The 26,453-nt window shown below is 45.2% G+C and overlaps 1 protein-coding gene across 1 annotated transcript in view; it reads right to left on the bottom strand.

Moving 5' to 3' along the window:
• Positions 1-26,453, bottom strand: part of LOC137421025 (uncharacterized) — a 150,890-nt gene that overhangs the window by 5,702 nt on the left and 118,735 nt on the right. The window contains exons 14-17 of the mRNA XM_068106672.2: positions 23,404-23,526; positions 20,402-20,534; positions 12,375-12,437; positions 10,910-11,047 (exon numbers count right to left, since the gene is read on the bottom strand). Of these exons, the coding sequence (XP_067962773.2) occupies positions 10,910-11,047; positions 12,375-12,437; positions 20,402-20,534; positions 23,404-23,526 (457 nt within the window). The remainder of the gene's footprint in view (positions 1-10,909; positions 11,048-12,374; positions 12,438-20,401; positions 20,535-23,403; positions 23,527-26,453) is intronic.

The raw sequence follows: 26,453 nt of genomic DNA, 5'->3' as shown, positions 1-26,453 counted from the left end.
TCTGGTGTGTGAAAAAGGAGGTGTGCGAGAAAGTCCGACTCTGGGGTGTGTGAGGAAAAAGTGCGTGCCAAGGAGTGAGGGTGCTGTCGAGAGTGAGTCGGTCGTAGCGCGTGTGCGAGGGAGCACATGGAAGCGTGTAGTGAGGAGTGTTACGGAGGGTGTAAAGGGAGAATGCACGCCTGTGGTGAGTGTTACAGAGGATGTAACGGGAGAGGGTGTGCGAGAAAGATGTGTGACGGACAGGTGCATGGGGAAAGAGTGCGCTGTCAAAAGTAAGGAAGAGTGTACACCTGTGGTGAGTGTTACAGAGGGTGTAACGGGAGAGTGTGCGCGAGAAAGGTGTGTAACGGACGGGTGCATGAGGAAAGAGTGCGCTGTCGAGAGTAAGGGAGAGTGCGCTGTCAAGAGTGGAGGTGAGAGTAGTAAGAGTGACACGGAGCGTGAGTTGGTTGTGACAGGTGAGAAAGGAAGCACACCTGGAATGGTAGAGCGTGTGTGGGAATGCACGCTGGAATTGGTAGTGAGGCACGTGGTTGGGTGTGCGAGTGAAAGCACACCTGTGATTGTCACAGAGGAGGTGACCGAGGAAGGGGCGCGAAGAGGTGTGTTGGTGAGGTGTGCGACCAACGAATGTGTGCCAAAGTGTTCGGTGGTCAGGTGTGTGACCAAGGCTGGGAGTGGAATGAGTGTACCGGGGTGTGTAAGAGAAGGTACGACGAGGAGCATGGAAACGGCTGGATGTATGAGCAAGAAAGGGGTAGCGTATGCATGTAAGCATGCAGGTGAGGCATCGACGGTAACCGGGTTAGCGGTTAGAGCGACTTTTAGCCGAATCGGGCCCTCGGTGCGTGCCGGGCTTCGTGTGCCGCGAGAACCAGCGGGGATCCGAGCCACGGCGGGTTCGAAAGGACCGCCGTACGCGATCCACGCTGGGCCTCGCTTGGAACGGCCGCGTCCGTGCTCAACTAGGCGGAGCGGGCAGCTCGATAGGAAGGGTCGTCATGGCGACCACTTTTTGTTGAGACGTGCCGGCAGGTCGAGATCGGGACATTGGATGGCTCCACGCCGAGGTGGTGCGTGGGACCTCGGCCCGGGTAAACCTCCTTCCCTGCACCAAATGCGGGACGTATCCAGCCGCTGGCACCAAACAACCCGCGTTCATGTCTCGGCTGTACGAAGCCGGGCTGTAGACGTGAATTGGCGCACCGAGAGGATCTAATAAGTAGACGGGTGATGAGGTTAGTGTTTTGGACCCAAAATTAGAAAAAAACAAAATTTGATGATTGGCAAAGGATTGGCAGTAATGATTGGCAGATGATGGGTAGTGATTGGCAAATTTTTGATTTGTTGAAATTTGATGTGCAAAATTGGTAGTGGGAGATGCCCGATGTGGTGGGATGGCAACTCTGTCATCCCTCACAAGGGGCGCAAAGGAGCACTAGATTATGGGGTTGATGGCAGTGAAAACTAGCCCGGGTGGGTTAGGATATTGTGTGTAGGGCCCTAGAAGATGACATTAGGCAACGTTAAGATTAGTTAGTGACAAGGATACCTGTAGTGGGGACGCAGGTAGATTAGAGTGGATGATAATGACGAGGGAGCGCAATAGTTTAAAGGGACGACTGGGAAGCGCCAGTTTCAGAGGGGAGTAGTTAGATGAGATGATGCTGTGTGAGAACTGGACAGGTGTGTGGAGCAGTGAGTGAGTAGTGAGTGTTGTGGATCAGCGCGAATGCGCTTGGGGGAGAGAAGGGTGCAGGCGGCACCAAGTATGAGAGCACAGGTGTGCAAGTACAGGTGTGTGGAATATATGGAGCAGAGAATGAGTGGTGTGGAGAGAGTTGGAGTAAGTGGTACGGAGTGGTGTGCATGGTGCGAAGGTGTGGATGGGGGAAGAGTGGACCCCTTTCACGAGTACCCGGGGCGGGTAGTTTAAAGAATAGTTAGAAGGTATAGGTAAATTGTGGTTGGATATTGGCATTTGTGGTGCGAGTGGAAGAATGATGTTTGGATGGGTGCATTAGTGTTGTGGAAATGGCTGGGCGTGTAGCCTGTTAGTGTGTGTAGTTGGTTTGGGCACTCCACCACTGTGAGGATGTCGGCCAGGTGAGGCCGCAGGTGGGCTCTGGGAGCCGTTAGTGTCAGTGGGTGCCTGAGGATCCCGGGTGTGGATCGGGCAGCCCGTGCCAGAGAGGGCACTGAGGGGGTGAGAGTGCGAGAGGGCCTTCCCCAGTTAGTTAGGTTAGGGTGAGGAGCAGGTAAGCTCGGGTGGCAACTACAGTGGTGGAGGTGTGCAGGTGGGTAGACCTGCTGGGAGAGCTACACGTCACAGCCCAGAAATTGTGCGAGGGCACCGGGAGATGAATCGGGGGAGTGAGACCCCAAATTGAGAAGCACCACAGTGGTCAATGGGAATTGGTTTTTAGAACCCATAGTGTAAGTTGGCCAATGGATTGGCAGGGAAAGACCCCGGGTAATGTAAAGTTGTTAAAGTCATTTAGGAAATAGTTAGGATTGATGAACCTGTCGCACCATACGCAGCCACTTACCTGAGGTGATGATGATGACTCCACACCTGTGTTCCTTTGTTCTGTGTTGCAGGAAAGGAGAATTGCTGTGTGGATTTGTGAGACGCATCACGACGTGGATAAGACATTGGGGGTGATTCCATCTCTCCCTCCTTAGGAGGGACTGATGATGAATTGGTGATGGCAAATTTTGATGTTGAATTGGAGATGGCAAATTTTGATGAGAGTTGAAAATGGCAAATTTGATTGGCTAGGAGGGAGAGAAGACGAATTTGGTTTATGGGAGGAACGGGGAAGACAGTAGGGACGTTTGTTGATGTGTAAAGTAGATGTTTATGGGTAGTGTTGTGTTTTGTGGATACAGTAAGGGGTAAGGGAGGGGCAATGTAGGTTACCTGGTGGGGGGGGGGGGGGGGGCGTACGGTAGGAACGTACCTGTCTCACCTGGTTCCCATGTGCCCCCAGTGTGCATTACCTTGTATTGCGTGCACTTTTGCGCCCTTACCACCTTGCTCACTTGTCTTATTTTGTCTCCCACCTCCGAGGATCTGGCTTTGGGGCAGAGAGAGAGGAGAGAGAGGTGCTGGCTCTGCAGTTGTGGGCCTGTACTTTCGCTGCTTGCTGCCTGGATCGATACACCATATGGACCGCAATTTTTGTGGCCGCCCACCATGGACCGCAGTTCTTTTGCGGGCAAGCACCACCCGTGGATGGACCTCTGGGTCAACGTGGCACCTATGCCATACAGGTGAACCACTTTTAGTTGGCCCCCCTGACGGCCACAATTTAGAAATGGACGCGGTTGGCGCCTTTCTTTATTTTTAAAGAAGCCAGAAGGCCAAGTGCACTCCAGGAAGGCAAGACCAGCGGCAGAACATCGGCCGGCTGCGACACCACCGGTGACCATGGACACTTGATTGTGCATTTTTATGAACACTTTATTGGTGCACCGGATGGTGCTGACTGTGTGTATGGGGTGGTGCTTTTGGTGCTTGGATGGGGTGCTCTGCACATTATTAAAGGCCGTAGGGCCACAGGGCACTCGTGGGTTGGTGTATCGATGCTGGCATGCGTGCTCTCTCTATGCATAACATCTGCATGTGTTCCTCAAAGAACAGGTCCTGGATCGTAGTGTAAATATCAGTGTAGTCTTGTATAAATGATGCTCCCTACGGGCTGTATGTTTAGTTTGAGGATGCTTTCCGCGATTCGGTTATCCTGTGGGTGTGTTTCTGTGAGGAGAAGGGTGCAACGTCGCAGGGGGACATATTTACTCATTTGTGAACATCTGTAAAACTGTCGCACTCAGGGTTGAGTTAATAGTAGAGGGAACTACATCTGAGTGCCACACTAAAGTAAGTAAAAATTTATCGGGTTGGGACGCCCCGAGGTAGAGAAGGGTGCAATGTTGCGGATATGAGATTGGCATCCATCCATATCCGCTTGTAAATATTCCCCTATTTCCTCCATACTTCCCAACTATCCCCAATCCCCCATTCCCTAGTCCCATTTCCTGTAAACAACACTCTGTAGACCCGACCTCCCCCCTATTTCCCCCATTAAATGTCGCATCCAGGTCCACCGCATCTCACGTAGACAACTATAGGACATCTTGCTAGTTATTCTTAGTCTATGTCAGTTAAGGACTCGTTTCCATTAATTCTGACTCTTCGTTGCACCAGAATGTGATTGTATGGCACCGTTAGGAAGTTTAGGACCTCCCAATACCTCCCCGCAGCTCTTCCTCATGGTACAACAACAACAACAACAACAACAACAACAACAACAACAGCGGCGGCGGCGCGGGGAGTGTGCGTCCTCACTCCGGCTTGGTTGGTAGGGGGTGTTGAAAGGGCACCAAGCCTTTCCAACGAGCCGCCATCGAGCATGTGCTCGACGGGGTTACCACGTAGGGGCTCGCTGTCAGCTCCTCGTCAAGGGCGGAGCCCGGTAACCCCCCGCACCCAATAGAAGCGGCGGACCGATCCCATCTGGGGCAGAGCCAACGAGCCGAGGGCGTGTCACTCCCCGCTGAGCATGCGCAGGAAGAGGGAGGTGACGTCAGATGCGCCCTCAGCTTGGAGAGAGAAGGACACCACCTCCGAGCGCTGTGACACCTCCCCGCATCTCTGGACTGGACCGTGCTTGATTCTGTCCCTGAGCCAAGGTGCACCTTGTGCTATCGACTGCCTGTCCTTCCCTGCCATCAATCCCTGTGTAAGTCAGTCTTGTTCCGTTTGTCTGTGGTCTGTCTGGGATAGATAAGATTGTGTCTAAGTGCCTATCTCTTCTGTGTCTTTACCTCATTGCCTTGTAATCTACCCCTTTTCTCCCCCACTAATTATATCCTCCTCCGGAGGTCTTGAGAACTGTACCCCTTGTGTCGTTTCATTTATCCCAGTCGTTGTGTCTTTTCCTTCATTGATTTAGCATAGCGCGACTTGGTCAACGTTCGAGTGGAATCGGGTGAGTTGGGGGTAATCGGGTAAACTGTGCGAACACGGCGGCCATTCCGCTCGGCCCATCATAACATCTTAAGCCGTGTCCGTAACAATATAATCAATCCTCGTCTAACATAGCATACTCTTTTTTTCTAATCTGTAGAAGTCTTCTTGAGTTTGTTCATTCAAGCTCTTCTCTATTCTCAACAGGATTTAAGTTTGCTGCACACATGTTCTTGCACCATAATAGTGTACCTGCACTGAAAGTGTGCACCTTATATTTGATTAATGTCCGTGATCTACTTTGTTGGATTGTGACCTGAAATTAACGGTCACGCCAGCCAGTCATGTCTCTCCCTTCCGCCATCAGACACATCAACCCCATGCAAACATCGTGTGGGGACAAGGTTTTCCTTCTGTGTTTCATGACCTACCCCTGTCTGAATCTTCATGGTGTGACTAAGTTATGGCATAAGCCGTCGAGATATCGTGGGCAAGAGAGAATATATTGTATAGAGAATTATTATGATATATGTGTGCGCTTATTCCTTTGTTCTCCCCATCCCTCTTTGCTTATTTTATTTATTAATGAACCTGTTTCTTTTTACACCTGCCTGGGGTGCCATTCGGGAATTGGCAGGTATATCAGCAGTGTGAGTCAAACTCGCAGCAATTGATGAAATTTGGCTCGAACCTTGCTATAAAGGTTAAATTTTCCGTCCGTTTCCCTTGGGTTCACACTCGCCCTGGTCGTTTTTAAATGGGGAAACTACCACAGGCGACAGATCTCGTTAGAGTTTCTGTACATCGGAAACTAAAGAAAAGATCTGTTCAACTTTCCCGGCAGATAACATAGGTCTTCAAGGGCCATCCACCGCTAAATGGTGATCGTTTGACCTCATGACCTCATGTCCACACCACGGTCCAGCATTACAATATATATGTATATACTGTATACTCGGCTGAGTTACTTCTGCGACCGGGCCGAGTTACTTCAGCGACCGAAGCTAGTTATCAGTGTGATGTCACCACTAACAGATGGATCGTTACTCTTCTGAAGATCATCAACCAAAACCATATATTTCCTTTGTTATCCATTGGAAGAGTTCAGTCTCTTGAACTTCTACCCTCATTGACCTTTCCTAAACAAACCCTTTCACTTGCTAGTTTCAGTGTTTCTTCTCCTTATGCCTTTCCTCCTGTCCTGTTCATTCATTTATTTGATGTGTGGTAATCTGTCAAATCTACTTTGCTCTTCCACAAATCTCACTTCTGTGGAACCCCCTGCCCAAAAAAACATTGACATCAATGTGAGACCCACAGTAGAACCACCTTTAGACGCCATTTTTCCCCACAGAGCAGGGGTTGGCCTTTTTCGGGCACCATGGTCCGCTTTTTGAAGCAATGTTTTTATGGCCGGATGACCTTCCTGCCGCCAACCCTGTTAGTCGCCTCTTGCTGGTACTCAATTTGCCGACCTCAGAAGGATGACAGGCTGAGTCAACCCCCCTGGCATTAATTCAGCGATCGACCGGGATTCAAACCCAGGATCCTCGGATCCCAAGCTGGCACCCTAACCACTAAGCCAACACCAAGCTTTGTGAGACCCCCGAGTCTGGCAACTCTGCCATAAAGCACAGATCGGTGGAGTGTTGCAGTGATGGTTGTCCTTCTGGAAGTTTCTCCCATCTCCACACAGGATCTCTGGAGCTCAGCCAGAGTGACCATCGAGTTCTTGGTCACCTCTCTTACCAAGGCCCTTCTCCCCCCCCCCCCCCCCCCCCCCATGGCTCAGTTTGGCCGGGCGGCTAGCTCTAGGATGAGTCCTGGTTGTTCCAAACTTCTTCCATTTAAGAATTATGGAGACCACTGTGCTCTTGAGAAACTTCAATGCAGCAGAGATTTTTTGTAGGCTTCGCCAGATCTGTGCCTCGACACAATCCTGTCTCTGAGCTCTGCAGGCAGTTCCTTCGACCTCATGGCTTGGTTTTTGCTCTGATATGCATTGTCAGCTGTGAGACCTTATCTAGACAGGTGTGTGCCTTTCCAAATCATGTCCAATCAATTGAATTTACCACAGGTGGACTCCAATCAAGGTGTAGAAGCATCTCAAAGATGATCAAGAGAAATGGGAGGCACCTGAGCTAAATTTCAAGTGTCATAGCAAAGGGTATGAATACTTATGTCAATGTGATATTTCAGTTTTTTATTTTAAATAAATTTGCAAAACTTTTTAAAATCCTGTTTTCTCTTTGTCATTATGGGGTATTGAGTGTAGATTGTTGAGGGAAAAATGAATTTATACGATTTCAGCATTAGGCTGAAACTTAACAAAATGTGAAAAAAGTGAAGGGGTCTGAATACTTTCTGAATGCACTGTATATATATATTTAAAGCCTTAATAGAAGTTTGTTTTTTGCCACAGAGGGGTAAAGTATAGGAGCACAGCTGTGGCTTCTGAGCCCTATTTCCACATATTGTGGGGTCAGCAGGGGAAAGTTTATGGCACAAGTTTTCAGAAACTGGCTGCCAGGCTTGACTTTTGACAAAGTTGCTGAAATTTGTAATTGGTTCAGGGTGCCGACTATAACTCAGCTAATCTTCACAAAATATACCATGTGATATTTGGAGGTCAACGAAAAACAGACAGGGCAGACAAGTCGTCCGGCTTAAAGTCCTTTTAAATGACGTTACACATCGATGCCTCTCCCAACATGAGAAACACCAGGGTTGTAGTTTATATCTAGCTCGAGATTGAAGCCAAGGTTAGAAAGCCCCAGAGCAGAGTGTGCATACCTCGAGGCTATCCTACGAAGCCATACTTCAACAATAAAACTTCGTAAGTAATCAGCGAAATAAGAAAGAGTGGAGATAATTTTGACTTTGATATTCTGAGGAGTTTGTAGACAGTGTGGTGAGTGTGACTAGAGTGAATGATAGGTTGATGATGGTGAAAATGATGATTGGAAAGCTCTTGGTGAACGTCATCTCGGGATATGCTCTGCAGGTTGGTCGGAGCGAAGAAGAGAAGGACAAGTTCTGGTGTGCAAAAGAGAAGCTGATGGAAAACGTGAAAGATGAGGAAGTTGTGGTAGGAGGAGACCTAAATGGACATGTGGGAAGGAGTATGGACGGTTTTGAGGGGGTTCATGGGGGTTACGGATATGGTGTGAGAAATGGAGAAGGTGAAAGGATTTTGGAGTTTGCTGATGGAGCTGATTTGTAATACTCAGTTCCAGAAAGAGGATAATAAGTTTGCTGGTGCGATAGGGGGCACCTCCGGGACACAAAGGTGATCCCGGGGGAGGAGGCTGTTTCACAGCACCACTTGGTTGTCCGCAACATTAGGGTGAAAGCTGCGAGGAGAGCTCGGTGGGTGAAGTACCAACCGAGAATGAAGGTGTGGAGGTTGAAAGAGGTGACAGTAAGGGAGGCATTAAAAGAGAGGCTGAGTAGGGTAGAGGATGATGTGGTTGAGCTTGAAAGTGGTTGGATGTCAATGAAAGATAGTCTGTTGGGAGCTGTTGGTGAGGCATGTGGATGGACAAAAGGACCACCGAGGCACTCGGAAACATGGTGGTGGAATGATGAAGTTGGAAAGAGGATTGACGAGAAGAGGAAGAAGTTCAAGGAGTGGCAGAAGGCGAAAGGTACGGGAGCAGAAAAAGCAGAGCATGAAAGTTATAAGGCAGCCAAGAAGGCTGCAAAGAAAGAGGTAGCAAAGGCGCAGGAGGCTTGCAGGAAAATGTTCAGAGAACGCTTGGATTCGGAAGAGGGTCAGAGAGCGGTATTCAGGATTGCAAAGCAGATAGCGAAAGAGAGGTGTAATGTGAGGGGGGTGAGTTGCTTGAAGGATGAAGTGGGACAAATCGTTGTGGACCCAGATGGAATTAAAGGAAGATGGAAAAGATATATGGAAATGCTGTTGAATACAGAGAATGAATGGGATGGCAACATAGAGAGTAACCCAGTTTTAGGACTGGCAGAGAAGATAACTGAGAAGGAAGTTGAGGAAGCGATAAAAGCAATGAAGAGTAGAAAAGCGGGAGGGCTGACGGGAGTTGTGGGAGATATGTTGAAGGCAGCAGGAAGTTGGGGTGTGAAGAGAATGACAGAGATCTGTAATCTGATGGTGAAAGAAGGCCGCATTCCAGTGGATTGGGAACTGAGTACCCTCGTCCCTCTATACAAGGGGAAAGGTGACCCTCTGGAGTGTGGCTCGTACCGAGCGATAAAGTTATTGGAGCATGGAATGAAGGTATTGGAAAGGGTGTTGGAGAGGAGGATAAGGAAGAACGTGAAGATCGACGAAATGCAGTTTGAATTTATGCCAGGAAGAGGAACGACAGACGCGCTCTTTATTGTGAGGCAGTTGCAGGACAAGTACATGGAGAAGAGGAAGAAGTTGTTTCTTGGGTTTGTTGATCTGGAGAAAGCATTCGATAGGGTTCCACGTGAAGTAGTGACATGGGCATTGAGGAAGTTAGGAGTGGAGGCATGGTTGATCAGAGTAGTGATGGCAATGTACAAAAGAGTGCGCACAGCTGTAAGGACAAAGGACGGGAACAGTGGTGAGTTTGAGGTGAAGGTGGGAGTGCATCAGGGGTCGGTACTAAGTCCACTACTATTTGTAGCTGTGATGGAGATGCTGGCTCAGAACTTAAAGGAGGGTTTACCGTGGGAGTTGCTGTATGCAGATGATCTGGTGTTGATTGCGGAAAGTATGGATGGACTGAACGAAATGATGAACAAGTGGAAGGAATGTATGGAGACAAAAGGTCTGAAGGTGAAAATCGGAAAAACGAAGGTGATGGCAAGTGGTAAAGCATGTGGTGAGGTGGAAAGAACTGGGAAGTGGCCATGTGCTGTGTGCAGGAAGGCTGTCGGAGTGAACTCCATTCAATGTACAATGTGCGCTGAGTGGGTTCATCAAAAATGTAGTGGTCTGAGAGGGTCATTAATCAGTGTGGCAGCTACATTCAAATGTAAGGTGTGCACAGAGGGAGCTGCAGATGGAGGAAATGTTGAGTTGGATCTTGGAGACGGCGTGAAGCTGGAAGGTGTGAAAACATTTTGCTACCTCGGAGACATGCTGAATGGAGAAGGTGGATCAGGCTCGGCAACGGTTGCGAGAGTGAGATGTGCATGGAAGAAGTTTTGGGAAGTGAGTGGCATGCTGATGAGGAGGGGAGTGTCCTTCAAGCTGAAGGGAAAGGTGTATGCTGCATGTGTGAGAAGTGTTATGATTTATGGGAGTGAGACATGGGTAATGAACGTAGAGCAGCAACTAAGGCTAGAAAGGGTGGAAATGCGAATGGTTCGGTGGATGTGCAGAGTATCATTGAGAGAGAGGAAGACAAATGATGAATTGCGAAAGATGATGGGAATAGAGCCTGTGATTGATGTTGTGAAGAGGAACAGGTTGAGATGGTTTGTTCATGTGTTGAGGAAGGATGAAAGTGACTGGTTGAGAAGAGTGATGGAAATGAATGTAGAAGGAAGTAGAGGACGGGGAAGACCGAGAAAGACTTGGCTAAAGATGGTGGAAGAAGAAATGCGGGCAAGGGGGTTAACAAGGGGAGATGCAGAAAATAGGGCAAAATGGAGAAGATTGTCATGGGGACCGCAAGGCTAACCCCCGCTCTAGCAGGGAAAATGGCCTTAAAATGCCTGTTGTATCCCTGCATGCTCCTCCAAATTGGACTGACACTTTTTGCATCCCCGCGATTAACGTAATACCTGGACAACCGCTATTGTATTTAAATCATATTCAATCATCTCGTGCTTGTCTGAGACTGTATGTTATTTTTGAGATTCTGTGCAGATTGAATTGCTTGGAAAAACATGCAAACAATCACTTGATGAACATTTTGTTCACTTTTCCTGATATAAATAACTAAGAGAGAAAAGAGATGGGATATAGAATAAGAAATAGTGCACCTGGCTTGTTGAAAGGAGGAAATGCTGAGCATTGACATAGGCTGGGTGCAGAAACAGCTCTGGTGTTTGACCCTGAAGTTTCTTCGCCTGTTCTCTGAGAGCGAGGAGGTGGCAGTCTGAGCCGTGACCTTTCACCACCTATAGAACATTAATAAACGAGACAATTTTAAAACATTATTAAATATTTACAGGTACCCGTAAATATTTAACCTGTAAATATCTGTAAATATTTAATAATGTTTTATAATTGTCTCGTTTATTAATGTTCTATAGGTGGTGAAACGTGACCTTTCACCACCTATAGAACATTAATAAACGAGACAATTATAAAACATTATTAAATATTTGCAGGTACCCACAGACATTTCATGTAATGTATTATTATACAAAGAACAGTTAAATATCATAACTTTGACAACTTCGCTATTATTCAAAGAAAGGTTAGATATTACGGGAATTTAATATTGTCTAATTATGTGCTCCCAAAAAATGTTGCTTGATTGAAGCGACCCCTCCACCCCACACCCTTAACTCTACGCCCCCCCCCCCCCCCCACCGCTGTCCCCAGGCTCCCCCCCAACTAACCATCCAACCATTCCAGTCCCAAGCCCTCAACTCTCCTACCGTATATATATATATATATATATATATATATAAAACAGTAGACAGTAGATATATAATATATAACAGTATATATATAATAAACAGAAGTAAATTCCTGCGTGGGGCTCGTGTGAAAAAATTATGACAACCCAGGACTCGAACCCACGGACCTCATCACTAAAACGGTGAAAACCCACTGAGCCATTGAGTCTCCGGGATATCTTCAGAGATTTCTCACACTAACACTGCGAGCTTTACAATGGCCGATGTCTTACGTGCCGGCTTGGTCGACCCCGGATGTGAGTGTATGTATGCGTATGTAAGTGTGTGAAAGTGCATTGAAGATTTACTCATCTAACAATTTAATAAACAGGAAGTAGATTCCTGCGTGGGGCTAATGTGAAAAAATTCTGACAACCCGGGACTCGAACCCACGAACCTCATCACTTACGCGGTTACAGCCCACTGAGCTATTGAGTCTCCGGGATATCCTCAGAGATTTCTCACACAAACTCTCCTACCCCATATATATATGCTCTCCTACTCCCCAGTGTGATGAGCTCAAAGTAAAAGATTGTTCGACTGTTCACAGAGACATTAGCTCTCCGATGCAGAGGCATATCACATCCGTAAGCACGTGACATGACAACGTGTATATGCTACATACATATACATACATACACAAAGCGTTGAATTAAATAACGACAAAACATTGTTTAATTCACAAGATCACGAGATTCAGTCATCTATCAATATGTGACGAAAGGTCAAACAAACTGACAAGCGTATTATGTCGACAGATAGGCTTGAAAGTAAATCAGTATAAAGAAGCAGTAACTATTGTATACAGTGAGAATCCAACCTTCCGTGTGTTTTCTGCTTGAATTCGCACTGCTTCTCTCAACAACTGAAGTTTCTCGGTTTCCTAAAGAAAAAAGTAAAAGCAACGAGGTATAATTAGCTGACAATCAAAGTAATGCTTTTGGATGTTGGGTACCAGGTTGTTGAATACAAAATATTATTGCGGGGTCAGTCAGATATTACGTAACAAAATATTCAGCAATTTTAGACGTCACTCTCGCTCCACAACGTTTCGCCGTGTTGAATTATCCCTCCCACTAATTAAATACCGCTTTGTAAGACAACAGCCCTTCCCACCCATCCCCAAACCCTACAACTTTTTGAGATATCATACTATATATTGTTTTTGGTCCTATTTCTCAATGGTGAAGAATCACTTAAAAAATTCTCCATGATGGTCAGCTGGCCACAATCTTCGCCATAATCGAATCAATTCTCACCAAACTCTCCTCTTATGGTATCCATGGAAATCTCCACACATGGCTTCCTCTCCTGCCAAAGTCAACGTGTGGCTCCAAATGGGATTCTTTCATCTCCCCTTCCTGTTCAGGCTGGAGTTCCTCGAGGCAGTGTTCTGGGCCCTGTGCTTTTTCTAATCTTCATCAATGATCTCTCAGACTTTGGAAAATCCTCTCTATCTTTTTGCTGATGACTACTCTCTGCCGCTCCATTCCTCATCCCTCAGATCGGCAGTCTGCAGCCTCCTCACTCTCTGCAGACCTGGACAAAATCACAGACTGGTCAAACAAGTGGAACATGTCTTCAATCCAGACAAATCTCACACTCACGATGTCTGTCCGAAAAGACCGACTGGACAACCCTCGCATCTACTTTCTCAACAATCCTCTCCAGGAAGTTCTGTCACTCAAGATTTTGGGTCTCACTATCATCCATGATCTTTCCTGGGAAAACCACATTTCCAAGATGGCCTCCAAATCCAGTCGCTGACTGGGCATCCTCCGTCGTGCGAGGTCCTTCCTTGGCACACCTGAGCTCCTCACCACATACAAGGCTCTCATCCGCAGCTTGATGGAATGCTGCTCTCCCCTCTGGGCTGGTGCTCCTGCCTCACACCTAGCTCAGCTTCACGCTGTTGAAACCAAAGCTTTCAGAATCATTGGAATCTGCCGTGATGAAGCTGAACTCGCTCACCGGAGGCAGGTTTTTTTTGTTTTTTTTTGTATACAAGATCGAGGCTCGTGAAAGAGCTAACACTAATCACACAAAAAGACAAACCGACACACAAAACACAAAAAACAAGGGGAGCGGCAGACAAGATGGGGAGAGAGGGGGGAGGACACAAAAGAGAGGGGGAAGAGGGGGAAGGACACAAACACAACACCCGAGAGCAGGGACATCGGGAGGACTTGGGGGGAGGTGGGAGAGGATTAAAACATATGAACACTGCAAGGACTCTGGGGTGAATTACCGGGGGTAGAAAAGATCAAGGTTTTCGATGGGGGAAGATAAGAGATGGTGGTGAACAGCTGTTTTAAAGACCTGGAGGGAGGAGTGGGATTGAAGGGAGTGGGGGAGTTTGTTCCAGAGGCGGGAGAAAAGGGGAATGAAAGAGTGAAGGTGAGCAGAGAGCCTAGACTTTGGCAGTTTAACCATAAGAGGGTTGCAGGCAGATCTTGTGCGACCTGAAGGAATATTGGGGGGACAGAGCACAGAGAGAGCTGGGGGAGCAAGGCCGGAGAGGAGTCGGTAGAAGACAGAAAGACCACCAACCTGCCTGCGGTGAGTGAGTGAAAGGCCCTCGGCGTTGACTACATCGCAGGAGATTCCAATGATTCTGAAAGCTTTGGCCTCAACAGCGTGAAGCCGAGCAAGGTGTGAGGCAGGAGCACCAGCCCAGAGGGGGGAACAGTATTCCATTGAGCTGCGGATGACAGCCTTGTATGTGATGAGGAGCTCAGGTGTGCCAAGGAAGGACTTCGCACGACGGAGGATGCCCAGTCGGCGACTGGCTTTGGAGGCCAGCTTGGAAATGTGGTTTTCCCAAGAAAGATCATGGCAGATAGTGAGACCCAAAAGCTTGAGCGACAGAACTTCTTGGAGAGGATTGTTGAGAAAGTAGATGGGAGGGTTGTCCAGTCGGTCCTTTCGGAGAGACATTGTAAGAGTGTGAGATTTGTCAGGATTGAAAGACAAAAGGTTGGGGTCTTTCTGTCTTATACCGACTCCTCTCCGGCCTAGCTCACCCTGCTCTGTCTGTGCTGTCCTCCAAATATTCCTGCAGGATGCGCAAGATCTGCCAGAAACCCTCTTCTGGTGAACCTGTCAGAAAAAGACTCTCGACTCACCTTCACTCTTTCATTCCTCTTTTTTCCCACCTCTGTACAAACTCCCACACTCTCTTCAATCCCACTCCTCCCTCCAGGTCTTCAAAACAGCTGTTCACCACCATCTCATATTTTCCACCGCCCAAAACCTTCGTCTTTCTACCCCCGTTAATCTACCCCAAAACCACCTCCTTCAAATTCCGTTTTCTTCCTGAAATCCCCTGTAGTGTCCATCTTGTTTATCCCATATACACCGCCCCAGCCCTCTCTCTTCCACAGATCTCCTGACGTCCCTGTTGTCTACTGTTGTTGTGCTTGTGTGCTTTCCTCTCCCCCCCCCCCTCTTTTCTCCCACTCCCTTTATTGTACGTTTTATGTGTCTGTGCATGTTTTCGTGTTTACTGTATTATCTCTTATACAAGTCTCGACTCTGTATACAAAAAAAAAACGAAAAAAAATTTCAAAATATGTACATGAGACTAGTCAGTAACCTCAGCTTATGTTTAAATGGTTTAGACATAGCACCAAAGCATTCAATGTGGAACGGGAAAGGAGATTTTAATAATTTACTTGTACTGTATTCTTATTATATACTAGTAGGAGTACCCGGTATTTCCATGGGAGGGGGTGGAGGGAGTAGGGGGTGTGGGGGGGGGGGGGGGGTGGGGGGGGGGGGGAGGCAGGAGAGGGAGGGGTGAGGAAGGGAGTGGGGGTAGTGGAAGGTGGAGGGGGGGGGGGGAAGGGGGTGGCTTTAGATAGGCCCCTCTGTTTTATGGGAGGGGGGAAGGGAGGGAGGAAAAATTTACCCATGCAAGGAGTGCCTTAACCTCAGTGTTGCCCAGGTAAAAGAGGACATTTTAATACCCTCTGCCACCATCACCAGGTGGCGCTACACGGTACACATTTACAGAGAATTTACGATTTATTTACGAGAATTTACTCTCCCGGTCCCCCACAGCCCCGAATGAGGCCGCAGCCACATAGCCTAAGTTACCCCCCAGACAAAGTTGTATTTGTAACCTGAGTAAAGTTTCTAAGTATTTATAGCTGGATTACCTGGCGTTGCTCAAGCGAAAAAGAAACGTTAACATATTTGAAATGAGGGCAAATATAATGGAAAAGCAATTACATCCAAATCAGGATCCATCACAAATGTCAAATCATCATTTTACCTTTTTGTTGAATAGATTCTGCTGAATGTACCATTCATCACGTTTATGAGTTAAGTATGATGACGTTCAGGAAGAAGCCTTACCACCAACTTTGACCGCTTCCGGAATTGTTTGATTTATTGGTGTTCAAATTCTGGTGATTGTTTTATATTTATTTATGCGAATGTGAACTTGTATTTAACTGTCATTAATCCAAAAGGCTTAGGCACCATAGAGCGATTTTTTAAAAATCCAAAAAAAGAAACTTTTTTATTTAAATTTTTTCTTTTTTGCACCAAAACACTCCCATGCAGTCACTGATGAATCTCTAAAAGTTTGAAGATCCATTAAGCCATCTGAGAAAAATGGCGACACAGACAGACCAACGGCTCTTTATATCGTAGATGTTAAAATGAAACTTTAATCAGGCGAATCAGGAAGGGAGCGGGACGCTGTGGAAACAGAAAGAAGGTGGGAAACTGGAGAAAATTAAACGTATAACTTGTTAACTTAAAATTGTTGTCATTATATAATTTACAATTATTGACAAAGTCGTGATACAATTTACAACGAGAAAGCATCTGCAAATGCAAAGCCCATCCGCGTCCGTTTGTATTGATACGTCTTCTTCTTCCTCCATATGCTCAAAATAACGAAAACAGTAAAAAAAAAAATACAAAATGAACATTGGTTTTATGCAGCCTTGACCTTTTGATCTAAAAAAAAACAAAACAATCGGCTTGTAGCTTTTGATTGGTGAACTAATTCAGTGACACAATATTGTTACATGCTCCTCCCCGACCCCCTGGTCGCGGTGTACCTCCGAGTCCCGAGAGGAGTCACGGCAGAAAAATGTGTTATTCTGTGTCAAAAATCAATGGTGAAACCACACCAATTGTTACTAACAAACAATATTGTATTAAAAATCACACAAGAATAACAGTATAACAATGATAGCAATCAAAAGTACAATCAACATATATCTTATGATGGAACCATCAGCTAATATCAGGTAACTCACTGTGCTCCAAGTGAGTGAAAAAAGAACATTCCCCAATGTTACTATATTCCCGTCTTCGAGCTCAAGTTGATCCCCTCCAGCGATCGTCAGAAAGAGGTCGAATCCAAACCCGAATCCCGTTCAGATGACAGGCCCAGTCACGCTGCCAAAACTGCACAAAGGCGTATGCGGCCAAAGCGGCAGAAAAGGGTCACGCAGCCAACAGCTGTGAAAAGGCGCACTCAAGGCGACTGGGAAATTCACCCCCTCGGGTATGAATGTTTGACCGCTCCAAATCGGCGAACCTCAGGTTTGTCTTCAAAATTCGCGTTGCACACACACATCCCAGATAGACGTCTGAATGGTGAAAACGGCTGACGCGAAGCAAAGACCTTTCGCGATGAGCAAAGCGCGTGAGTCAAAATGGCCGACGGCTCGTACTTGAGACGTAATGACAACGATGATTCCTCGGAATCCAACGCCAAACCTGACACGCAGGTTGATCAGTCACAGCGATAACAACCCTATCGCAGGAATCCCTTTCCAGGAAACCCAAAGTTCACTCGTGACTCTTGCTCGACAACGTTCGCTCAGGACGAAGAAACGACTCGCTTCTTCTCCGACTTCACTCGCTCCGCCTCCTTTCTCTTCGTCTTCTTCTGGTTTGTCGTCGGGTTCCCGATCCGGTTTCCTGTTTCTTTTAACATTAACTTTTAACTTTTGAAACTAGAAATATCTATTCCCTTTAAATGACAACAATAATAATACATGGAATCGGAAATATTTACAGTGGATGCAAACCACCACTACGGAAGTGACAAATCCGTAACAATATGCAAATTCTTTAATTTTCAGGTCAATCGGGTGAAAATTGGTGATTTTACGCAACCTTGACCTTTGACCTAAAAAAAATCTAGCTTTGGATTGGTGAACCAATTCAGTGACACAATAAGCAAATTCTTAAAATTTCAGGTCAATTGGATGAAAAGTGACGATTTTATGTGGCGCTGACCTTTGACCTTTAAACCAAATTACTAATTTGCTTTCTCCATATTCTCATAATAAAGCTTGGTTGAAAATTTGATGACAAAACTCAAATGGTAAATTTAAATTTCATGTCAATTGGATGAAAATGGATGATTTTATGTGATGCTGACCTTGACCGAGTGACAAAATTATTAATTTGCCTTCTTCGTATTATCATAATAGAGTTTTGGTGAATATTTGATGACAAAACTCAAACGGTAAAAAAGTTATGGCCCGGACAGACAAATATATACACACAGACAGAAAGACAGAAGTGATTACAAAACACCGTCTCCGACTGTGCACGGGATGGGCTAATTATTGACGAATTTTAAATGATCCAAATCAAATTATATTTAAATCATCACAAAATCCTTGGATTGGGTTGGGACATGTAAAAGGCCAAGTTTCCCCAATTGAACACGAACGTCGATTACATGGTTTGAATAAAGTTGTACATCCGTTGGTAAGTCTGGTGCTTGCCACCAGGAAATGGTGTGCTCTGTGCTGTCTGGAGTGGACATTCCCTTTAACTTCAGTGGTGAACAGTATGCGATGCGGCGGCCGTGAGCTCAAGGGCGCTGCACATGTACACCATAGGGTGGGTGCACTTACAATGTATATGTCGTCATTGACTGAACCATGCACGCCGACGACGGAAAATCATTTATCATTTATTTTAAACGCCATTTTAATTCAATGTAAGTCAAGTCGCAAAATTTTGCTACTCGAGTCAGTCACCAAATTCGAGTGCTCAACTCAGTGTAGTGGAAACGAAGCATCACCTATACCGGAATCCCACAAGAAGCAGGAATTTCCCAATTTCCCATCCAAGCACCAAAAAACTGGTAAAGAGCAAGATTTGTGCAAAATAATGCCCCATGTGCTCCATGATGATCAGCTGGCCACAGACACATTGATCATGTGCATGACTCTTCTTCAGCCTTGTCAATGTGAGGATGTCATTTTCCTGGGGTGGATCCTCATGGTGAATGAAACCTGGGCATGTTCTTTAGTGCACAATTGTAGGGGCAAAATGTCGATTGGCGCTCAACACAGTCACCAAGAAAAATGACGAATGGCGGTCACCGTGTCACCACTTCATTGCTCAATGGCCACTTGTGGCAGCCAGAGAGCAATGACGGTGATGCACATCATGTTCTCCTGTGCTCAAGGATCAGGCTGTGAACAGGCATATTATGTGAACTAGCAACGGTACCGGCCCTGCGGACGGGGCTTCAATTGGGAGGCCCAAATGAAAAGGCAAAATATCAGAAATTGAAGGCTTTTTTTTTTTAATTTTAAACGATTTATATAAACATTTGTTGAATCATATCACACGCAAATCATCAAAATCTAAATAGTATTTGTAGAATTCCAATAAAAGCCACATCACTGTTCATATCAGTAAATATTATTCCATCGTGTTTGGAAAAACTGGAAAATTAGGAAAATTAATATAGCCTATTTTACTCCAGGGGGTCCCAGGATTACCCACCCAAAATTTCGTTGCGATCGGTTCAGCCGTTTTTGCGGTACCTGGTAACAGACAGACAGACAGACAGACATTTGGTGAATTATAGTAAGATATACTGCAGGGACAGCATGCTAACAGCACTGTGTCAGAAGAAATGTGACTTGCCCTAAGATATCGTGATTCTCCTCTAGGAAAATGCCATGCCTCATCGCCAGTATGATGTATATACCGGTGTGTGTACAACGTGTCAACCTCCCACCTTTTCTACACCCGCTGGGATCGCGTCCCCATTTTTGCAACTCTTCTTCACCGGTCCACATGCTGTGCTGCATCCACGTGCACCTTTCCTCCTGCTTACCCTTCACCATACTTTCTGTCTGCAGACCCTTTGCCCCCGTAAGCAATTGGTTCACTTCTGTCTGTCCATCTGTCTGCCTACAAATGTCAGTTTTTGATCGAGGAGCAACTTCGTTTCAATTGAATGTTATATTTTGAACACGAATCGGAACATGAATCCGGAAATGAACCTGCAGTTTAACAATACTTTGTCTCTCTGAATTTGTCCCAATTGCACATGCGCAGAGGGGAGTGAGATTTTTTAAAACTTTGCCTGCCTGGCAGTCAAACAAAATTAAAAACCATTTCAAACAGAAAATGATGCTGTTTTTAAGGATCTAATAAAGGATACAAACAACAGGCATGGATAACTAATGATACGATAACTAGATATAGGATATAGCACGGATAACTAGATAGGGTGGTGTAAAAGACGCTGAATCAATGGCAGTAAACTTCCGGAATTCATTTTTTTATACTACCTTTCCAATCTTTATTTTATTTGAATTTAATTATATACTTGAACACTGTAGACCATAAATTTCCACCAGTTTTGCAGTCCTGGGGACATTTTAAATGAAGTGGTGTATAAGGCACTGCGTCAACAATGCTGAACTTCTGAAATTTTTTTGTACGACCTTTAAAATCATAATTGCATTTCAGTTTAATTATACACTTGAACATTGTGTAAGTTAAGGTGTTCTGTGTACTCTCCAGTTCAATAAAGTGCTAGGTGTTTGAGGAAAAAGTTACCTTTTGTGTTCCCCAAGCAGCTTGTGCTAGGTATTTTGCCTGTTTTGTTGCTGATCTGATGTTATCTGCACGTCCATTTTGGAAAGACCGTGTAGAAGCACTCTCATAAGTGTGTGTAAGATCACCGTGCATCCTGCGAGAGAAACAAGGCAAATGAGTGTGAATAAAAGAGAAAGAAACCGGACACCGATCTGTCATCAGTACTGATCCGATGGACCATCCGATGATCCGATGGATGGTACCGATGGATGGACCGATCGGACACCGATCTGTGAAAGAGAAAGGAAAACACACTGGCCTGAGTTTAACGGTATCACCGGATCTTGATGATAGCAGGAAAATGACAAGTACATATCCCATGTGTCTATAGCTGTTATTAACTTCACATGAGGATGAAGCCACAGGTGAGTGTGCAGAAAAGGTAAAAATCCCCTTTAAACACCTAAACCGGAACAACTATTGTAATGGCATTTGGCGTTCACACTAAACATAGGAAGGAATGAGTTACTCATCATATAACGCTCTGCAACAGACATCTTCGTTCATGTTGACATTTGATGACTGGGGACCCGCTCTTCAGAGTTGTACTCATACAGTTGTCAATACCACTCTCTCCAGTATGCGGTCCCATAAGGGTGTCGGCTGCTGGCAGTCAGTACTTCGAGAGGTATGTCACAAGGGTAGGTAATAACGAAATACCCTGGACAAGTTGAAAACCCCATCATACTTGCCAAAGGTCACCACAGGGAGACGAATAAACATTGGTGGCATGTTCATCACCGAGTGACGGACCCAATAGGTTGCTTCCACATGTGGAAGGGGAAAAACCGATGGACATCGCCATTTATCATTTCACTCTCGGGTTATTGCACTGCTTGCAGCATTCTGAAATGTGGCAAGAAACATAATCAAGTTGGCAGCAAGCACATCTGTAAAGTGATGTGACCTTACACATGAGAGTGGGTTGTGATTTACGTTCGGCCATGGTCCATTGGTCCAACGTACTGAGGGCCCGTGAGTGAAACATCATTGCCATCTTCCTAGCAGACAAACTAATCGGACCGAATGCTCTGGAAATGGTGAATCACTTCCTGAAACCTTAGGCATCTTGTCACTTCATACTCTTCAATATTCCCAATCTTCTCAAGCTTCAATGTCTGTCTTGTTCTTGAAGGTTAAGGCTTTGGGAGGAAACCAATGCACACAATAACACGAATATGCCTGTATCTTGTACCACAAACACACTGAGTGGTCCGTTCTTGTCAAGAACGGTGGAACTAACAAGAACAGGAAATGTGTGTAATCCCCCAGTTTGAAAGAAATAACTTGCAATGTACTCCCAAGTTATTACCCTGCGCTCGCGAAGTGAAGAGCGGGGTTGAGCAATCGGTCGCGCACGTACATGTCTGTATTTTGTTAAGAGTGTGCATTGAAAAACGGTCAGCGGAGGAAATAGAGACTTTATCACATGTTACATTACCACTTGATATAGCGGTCACCATTTTGAGGTCAAGATAGGCCAAAAGGTCAACATAGGCCAAATTTCTAAAATCCTCAGTTTTCATCTGATTGACTTAAATTTGAAGAGGCTCTGCATATCAGGCCACAGAATTCAACCACCAATTATTTTTGAGGTCAACATAGGCCAAAAGGTCAACATAGGCCGAAATTTCTAAAATTGGCAATTTTCATCCAATTGACTTGAAATTTGAACATAATTTTCACATCACTTCAGTCATTTTTGAGGTCAACATAGGCCAAAAGGTCAACACAGGCAGAATTTCTATATTTGTCAATTTTCATCAGATTGACTCAAAAATTGAAGAGGCTTTTCACATTTGGTCATTGAATTCAACTAACAATTCTTTTTTAAGTTCAACATAGGCCAGATTTCTAAAATCCTCAATTTTCGTCCGATTGACTTGAAAGTTGAAGAGGATTTGCATATCAGGTCACTGAATTAAACAACCAAGTATTTTGAGGTCAATGTAGGCCAAAAGGTTAACATGGCCTTATGAGATGGCCAAAGCATCTAATTGTCCGATTGGACGAACCTTAGTCAGGTTACAGTGAAAAATATTGAAAGGTCTATAATTGGATCATGACCTTAAAAATTAGGTCAATGACAAAAAATTATGTCCACCCTGCATACTTTTTATTGCATTATTGACGCAAATTATTTTTCCGAAAGTCCGAATCCAATCTGAGATGCAGCAATAAGACTTACCCTATCCTATCGGGGGAGGCTTAATTAAAGTATGGAATTGAGCAGGTTCTTCATCTTCAATTGTCTTCATACGAGTGTAGTCCATTGGAAAATAAAACAATGTGTGGCCTATAGCAGTGTTGCAAACATCGAGACTAAACCTTGGGCCAATGGAAGAAAAGAATAAGTTTCCAAAAAGAGTGAATCAATGTAAGAGTCGACGTAGGTGATGGAGACCTTGCGAAACATTGAAACCCTAAGGGCATAATTCTGAAAATTCAAATTGCTCCTGAAAATGGGTGATGATCTGGGGATTGTTTCACTGGCTCAGTCCCATATGCCAGCCAAAAGGAGCTACAGATTACGGATTATCAGGTTAGCACTGTTCAGGGAACAGGTTACCGGATATTGATGAGATGTTCCGGTGACGACCATGGAAGCATATCCATTTGGTGCAAATGGTGCAAGATTGCTTTGAGTTACGTGACATCTACCGCACATCTGTGTCGGCCACTCCAGTCTCCACAAATCAATGTGATCAGCTTTGCTAGGATGTCACTTCAGAACCTGTCCGCAGACACCCACGTCCGTCTGGAGTAGCCATGACATGTTACTGTCATCGTTCATGCAGGAGGTGATCCAGCATGCTCCTGTTTCAGGTGTATTCTGTGCAGTTTTGTATGGTAGAGTGTAGCATCACAAATCGGGGTTACTTGACACAGCAGCAATCTATGAGAACAAAACAAGTATTCCCTTTAGTTTAACAACCTGCCCCGACCCTGCGCCCTGTACCTACCGGTAGTAAGCAAGCTGGAGAGCAACTTGGATGAAGGCGTCAGGACTGAAAGCCCACAGTTTGATCCTCTGAGCCCCAAACTCTTCAAAGCTCCTCACACAAAGAGAAAGAGAATCCGCCAGCCTAGACAAAGGGCAGAGGGCAGAGAGAGAAAGGGTGAGCCGAGCAATAATACATCTATCTATAATTCCAGTAATGTCTGTGTGTCTGTGTGTCTGTGTGTCTGTGACCGCTGTTTCTCGACAACCACGGGTCCGATATACTTTTAACTTGCCAGGTATATTGCTGGGGACCCGAGGATGTGCCTTTTCAAGGTTTCATATTAATCGGACAATTACTTACCGAGCTATGTCCAAAAAACGATTCAACCAATCAGAGAGCAGCGAGCTATCACGTGTGCCGAACGTGGCGATCAGACTCTGCCTCGGACGGCACATTTGACAGCGTATTCATTTATTTCACGTTGGAAAACTATGTTGCCGTTAAACTATGTTTTAAAACGAATTCAAACTGCGATTAAATTAAAACGATTCATCGTAACTGCGATTTGCGAACTTCCGGACAGTGAAGACTGTCCGGCAGCACGCTTTCCGGCAGCCAATCACAGAACGCTTTGTTGCGTAGGCGTGGCCGATGTGAGACGAGCGGAGCTGAGCGCGTTACGAGCTGACCGCCATTACGGTACGTAATTCGATTTCCTATGCGCATTATTTCTCCCAATTCAGTCAGAGCGAAGGGCGGAAGCGAAGAGCGTTGTTTTTTTTTGTTTACGGGCGTACGGGCGGGGTAGAGCGTACGGGTAGCGTTTTTTTTTTTTTTTGGCAAGGAACGGGCACCCACGTACGGGCAATGCCCTAGTAATAACAAGGAGTAATAATAACATATTACAGGAATACAACAATAACAATACCTCCTTCAACATTGAGTGCATCCGTATGACGTCCGCCGTTGTCATGGCACAAGATAGTTTTTCTCCACGTGCGGTGTGAAAACCGATGCAAAATACCATGTTGTATGGGTGCCAAAATACCATGTGTTATGGTGCCAAAATACCATGTCGTATGGTGCCAAAATACCATGTGTTATGGTGCCAAAATACCATGTGTTATGGTGCCAAAATACCATGTCGTATGGTGCCAAAATACCATGTGTTATGGTGCCAAAATACCATGTCGTATGGTGCCAAAATACCATGTGTTATGGTGCCAAAATACCATGTCGTATGGTGCCAAAATACCATGTGTTATGGTGCCAAAATACCATGTCGTATGGTGCCAAAATACCATGTGTTATGGTGCCAAAATACCATGTCGTATGGTGCCAAAATACCATGCGTTATGGTGCCAAAATACCATGTGTTATGGTGCCAAAATACCATGTGTTATGGTGCCAAAATACCATGTCGTATGGTGCCAAACTACCATGTGTTATGGTGCCAAAATAGCATGTCATATGGTGCCAAAATACCATGTCGTATGGTGCCAAAATACCATGTGTTATGGTGCCAAAATACCATGTCGTATGGTGCCAAAATACCATGTGTTATGGTGCCAAAATACCATGTCGTATGGTGCCAAAACACCATGTGTTATGGTGCCAAAATACCATGTGTTATGGTGCCAAAATACCATGTGTTATGGTGCCAAAATACCATGTGTTATGTTGCCAAAATACCATGTTGTATTGTGCCAAAATACCATGTGTTATGGTGCCAAAATACCATGTGTTATGGTGCCAAAATACCATGTTGTATTGTGCCAAAATACCATGTGTTATGGTGCCAAAATACCATATTGTATTGTGCCAAAATACCATGTGTTATGGTGCCAAAATACCATGTGTTATGGTGCCAAAATACCATGTGTTATGGTGCCAAAATACCATGTGTTATGGTGTCAAAATACCCTGCATTATGGTGCCAAAATACCATGTGTTATGGTGCTAAAATACCATGTGTTATGGTGCCAAAATACCATGTGTTATGTTGCCAAAATACCATGTTGTATTGTGCCAAAATACCATGTGTTATGGTGCCAAAATACCATGTGTTATGGTGCCAAAATACCATGTTGTATTGTGCCAAAATACCATGTGTTATGGTGCCAAAATACCATGTTGTATTGTGCCAAAATACCATGTGTTATGGTGCCAAAATACCATGTGTTATGGTGCCAAAATACCATGTGTTATGGTGCCAAAATACCATGTGTTATGGTGTCAAAATACCCTGCATTATGGTGCCAAAATACCATGTGTTATGGTGCCAAAATACCATGTGTTATGGTGCCAAAATACCATGTGTTATGGTGCCAAAATACCGTGTGTTATGGTGCCAGAATACCATGTGTTATGGTGCCAAAATACCACGTGTTATGGTGCCAAAATACCATGTGTTATGGTGCCAAAATACCATGTGTTATGGTGCCAAAATACCATGTGTTATGGTGCCAAAATACCATGTGTTACGGTGCCAAAATACCATGCGTTACGGTGCCAAAATACCATGCGTTATGGTGCCAAAATACCATGTGTTATGGTGCCAAAATACCATGTGTTATGGTGCCAAAATACCATGTGTTATGGTGCCTAAATACCATGTCGTAAGGTGCCAAAATACCATGTGTTATGGTGCCAAAATACCATGTTGTATGGTGCCAAAATACCATGTGTTATGGTGCTAAAATACCATGTGTTATGGTGCCAAAATACAATGTTGTATGGTGCCAAAATACCATGTGTTATGGTGCCAAAATACCATGTGTTATGGTGCCAAAATACCATGCGTTATGGTGCCAAAATACCATGTGTTATGGTGCCAAAATACCATGTTGTATGGTGCCAAAATAGCATGTCGTATGGTGCCAAAATACCATGTGTTATGGTGCGAAAATACCATATGTTATGGTGCCAAAATACCATGTGTTATGGTGCCAAAATACCATGTGTTATGGTGCCAAAATACCATGTGTTATGGTGCCAAAATACCATGTGTTATGGTGCCAAAATACCATGTGTTATGGTGCCAAAATACCATGTGTTATGGTGCCAAA

This window comes from Myxine glutinosa, chromosome 2 (genome assembly GCF_964187855.1).
Source record: "Myxine glutinosa chromosome 2, kmMyxGlut1.1, whole genome shotgun sequence".
Classification (NCBI taxonomy): Eukaryota; Metazoa; Chordata; class Myxini; order Myxiniformes; family Myxinidae; genus Myxine; species Myxine glutinosa.
The sequence above is the reverse complement of the archived record's forward strand: the minus strand, read 5'-3'. Positions and strand labels throughout refer to the sequence as shown.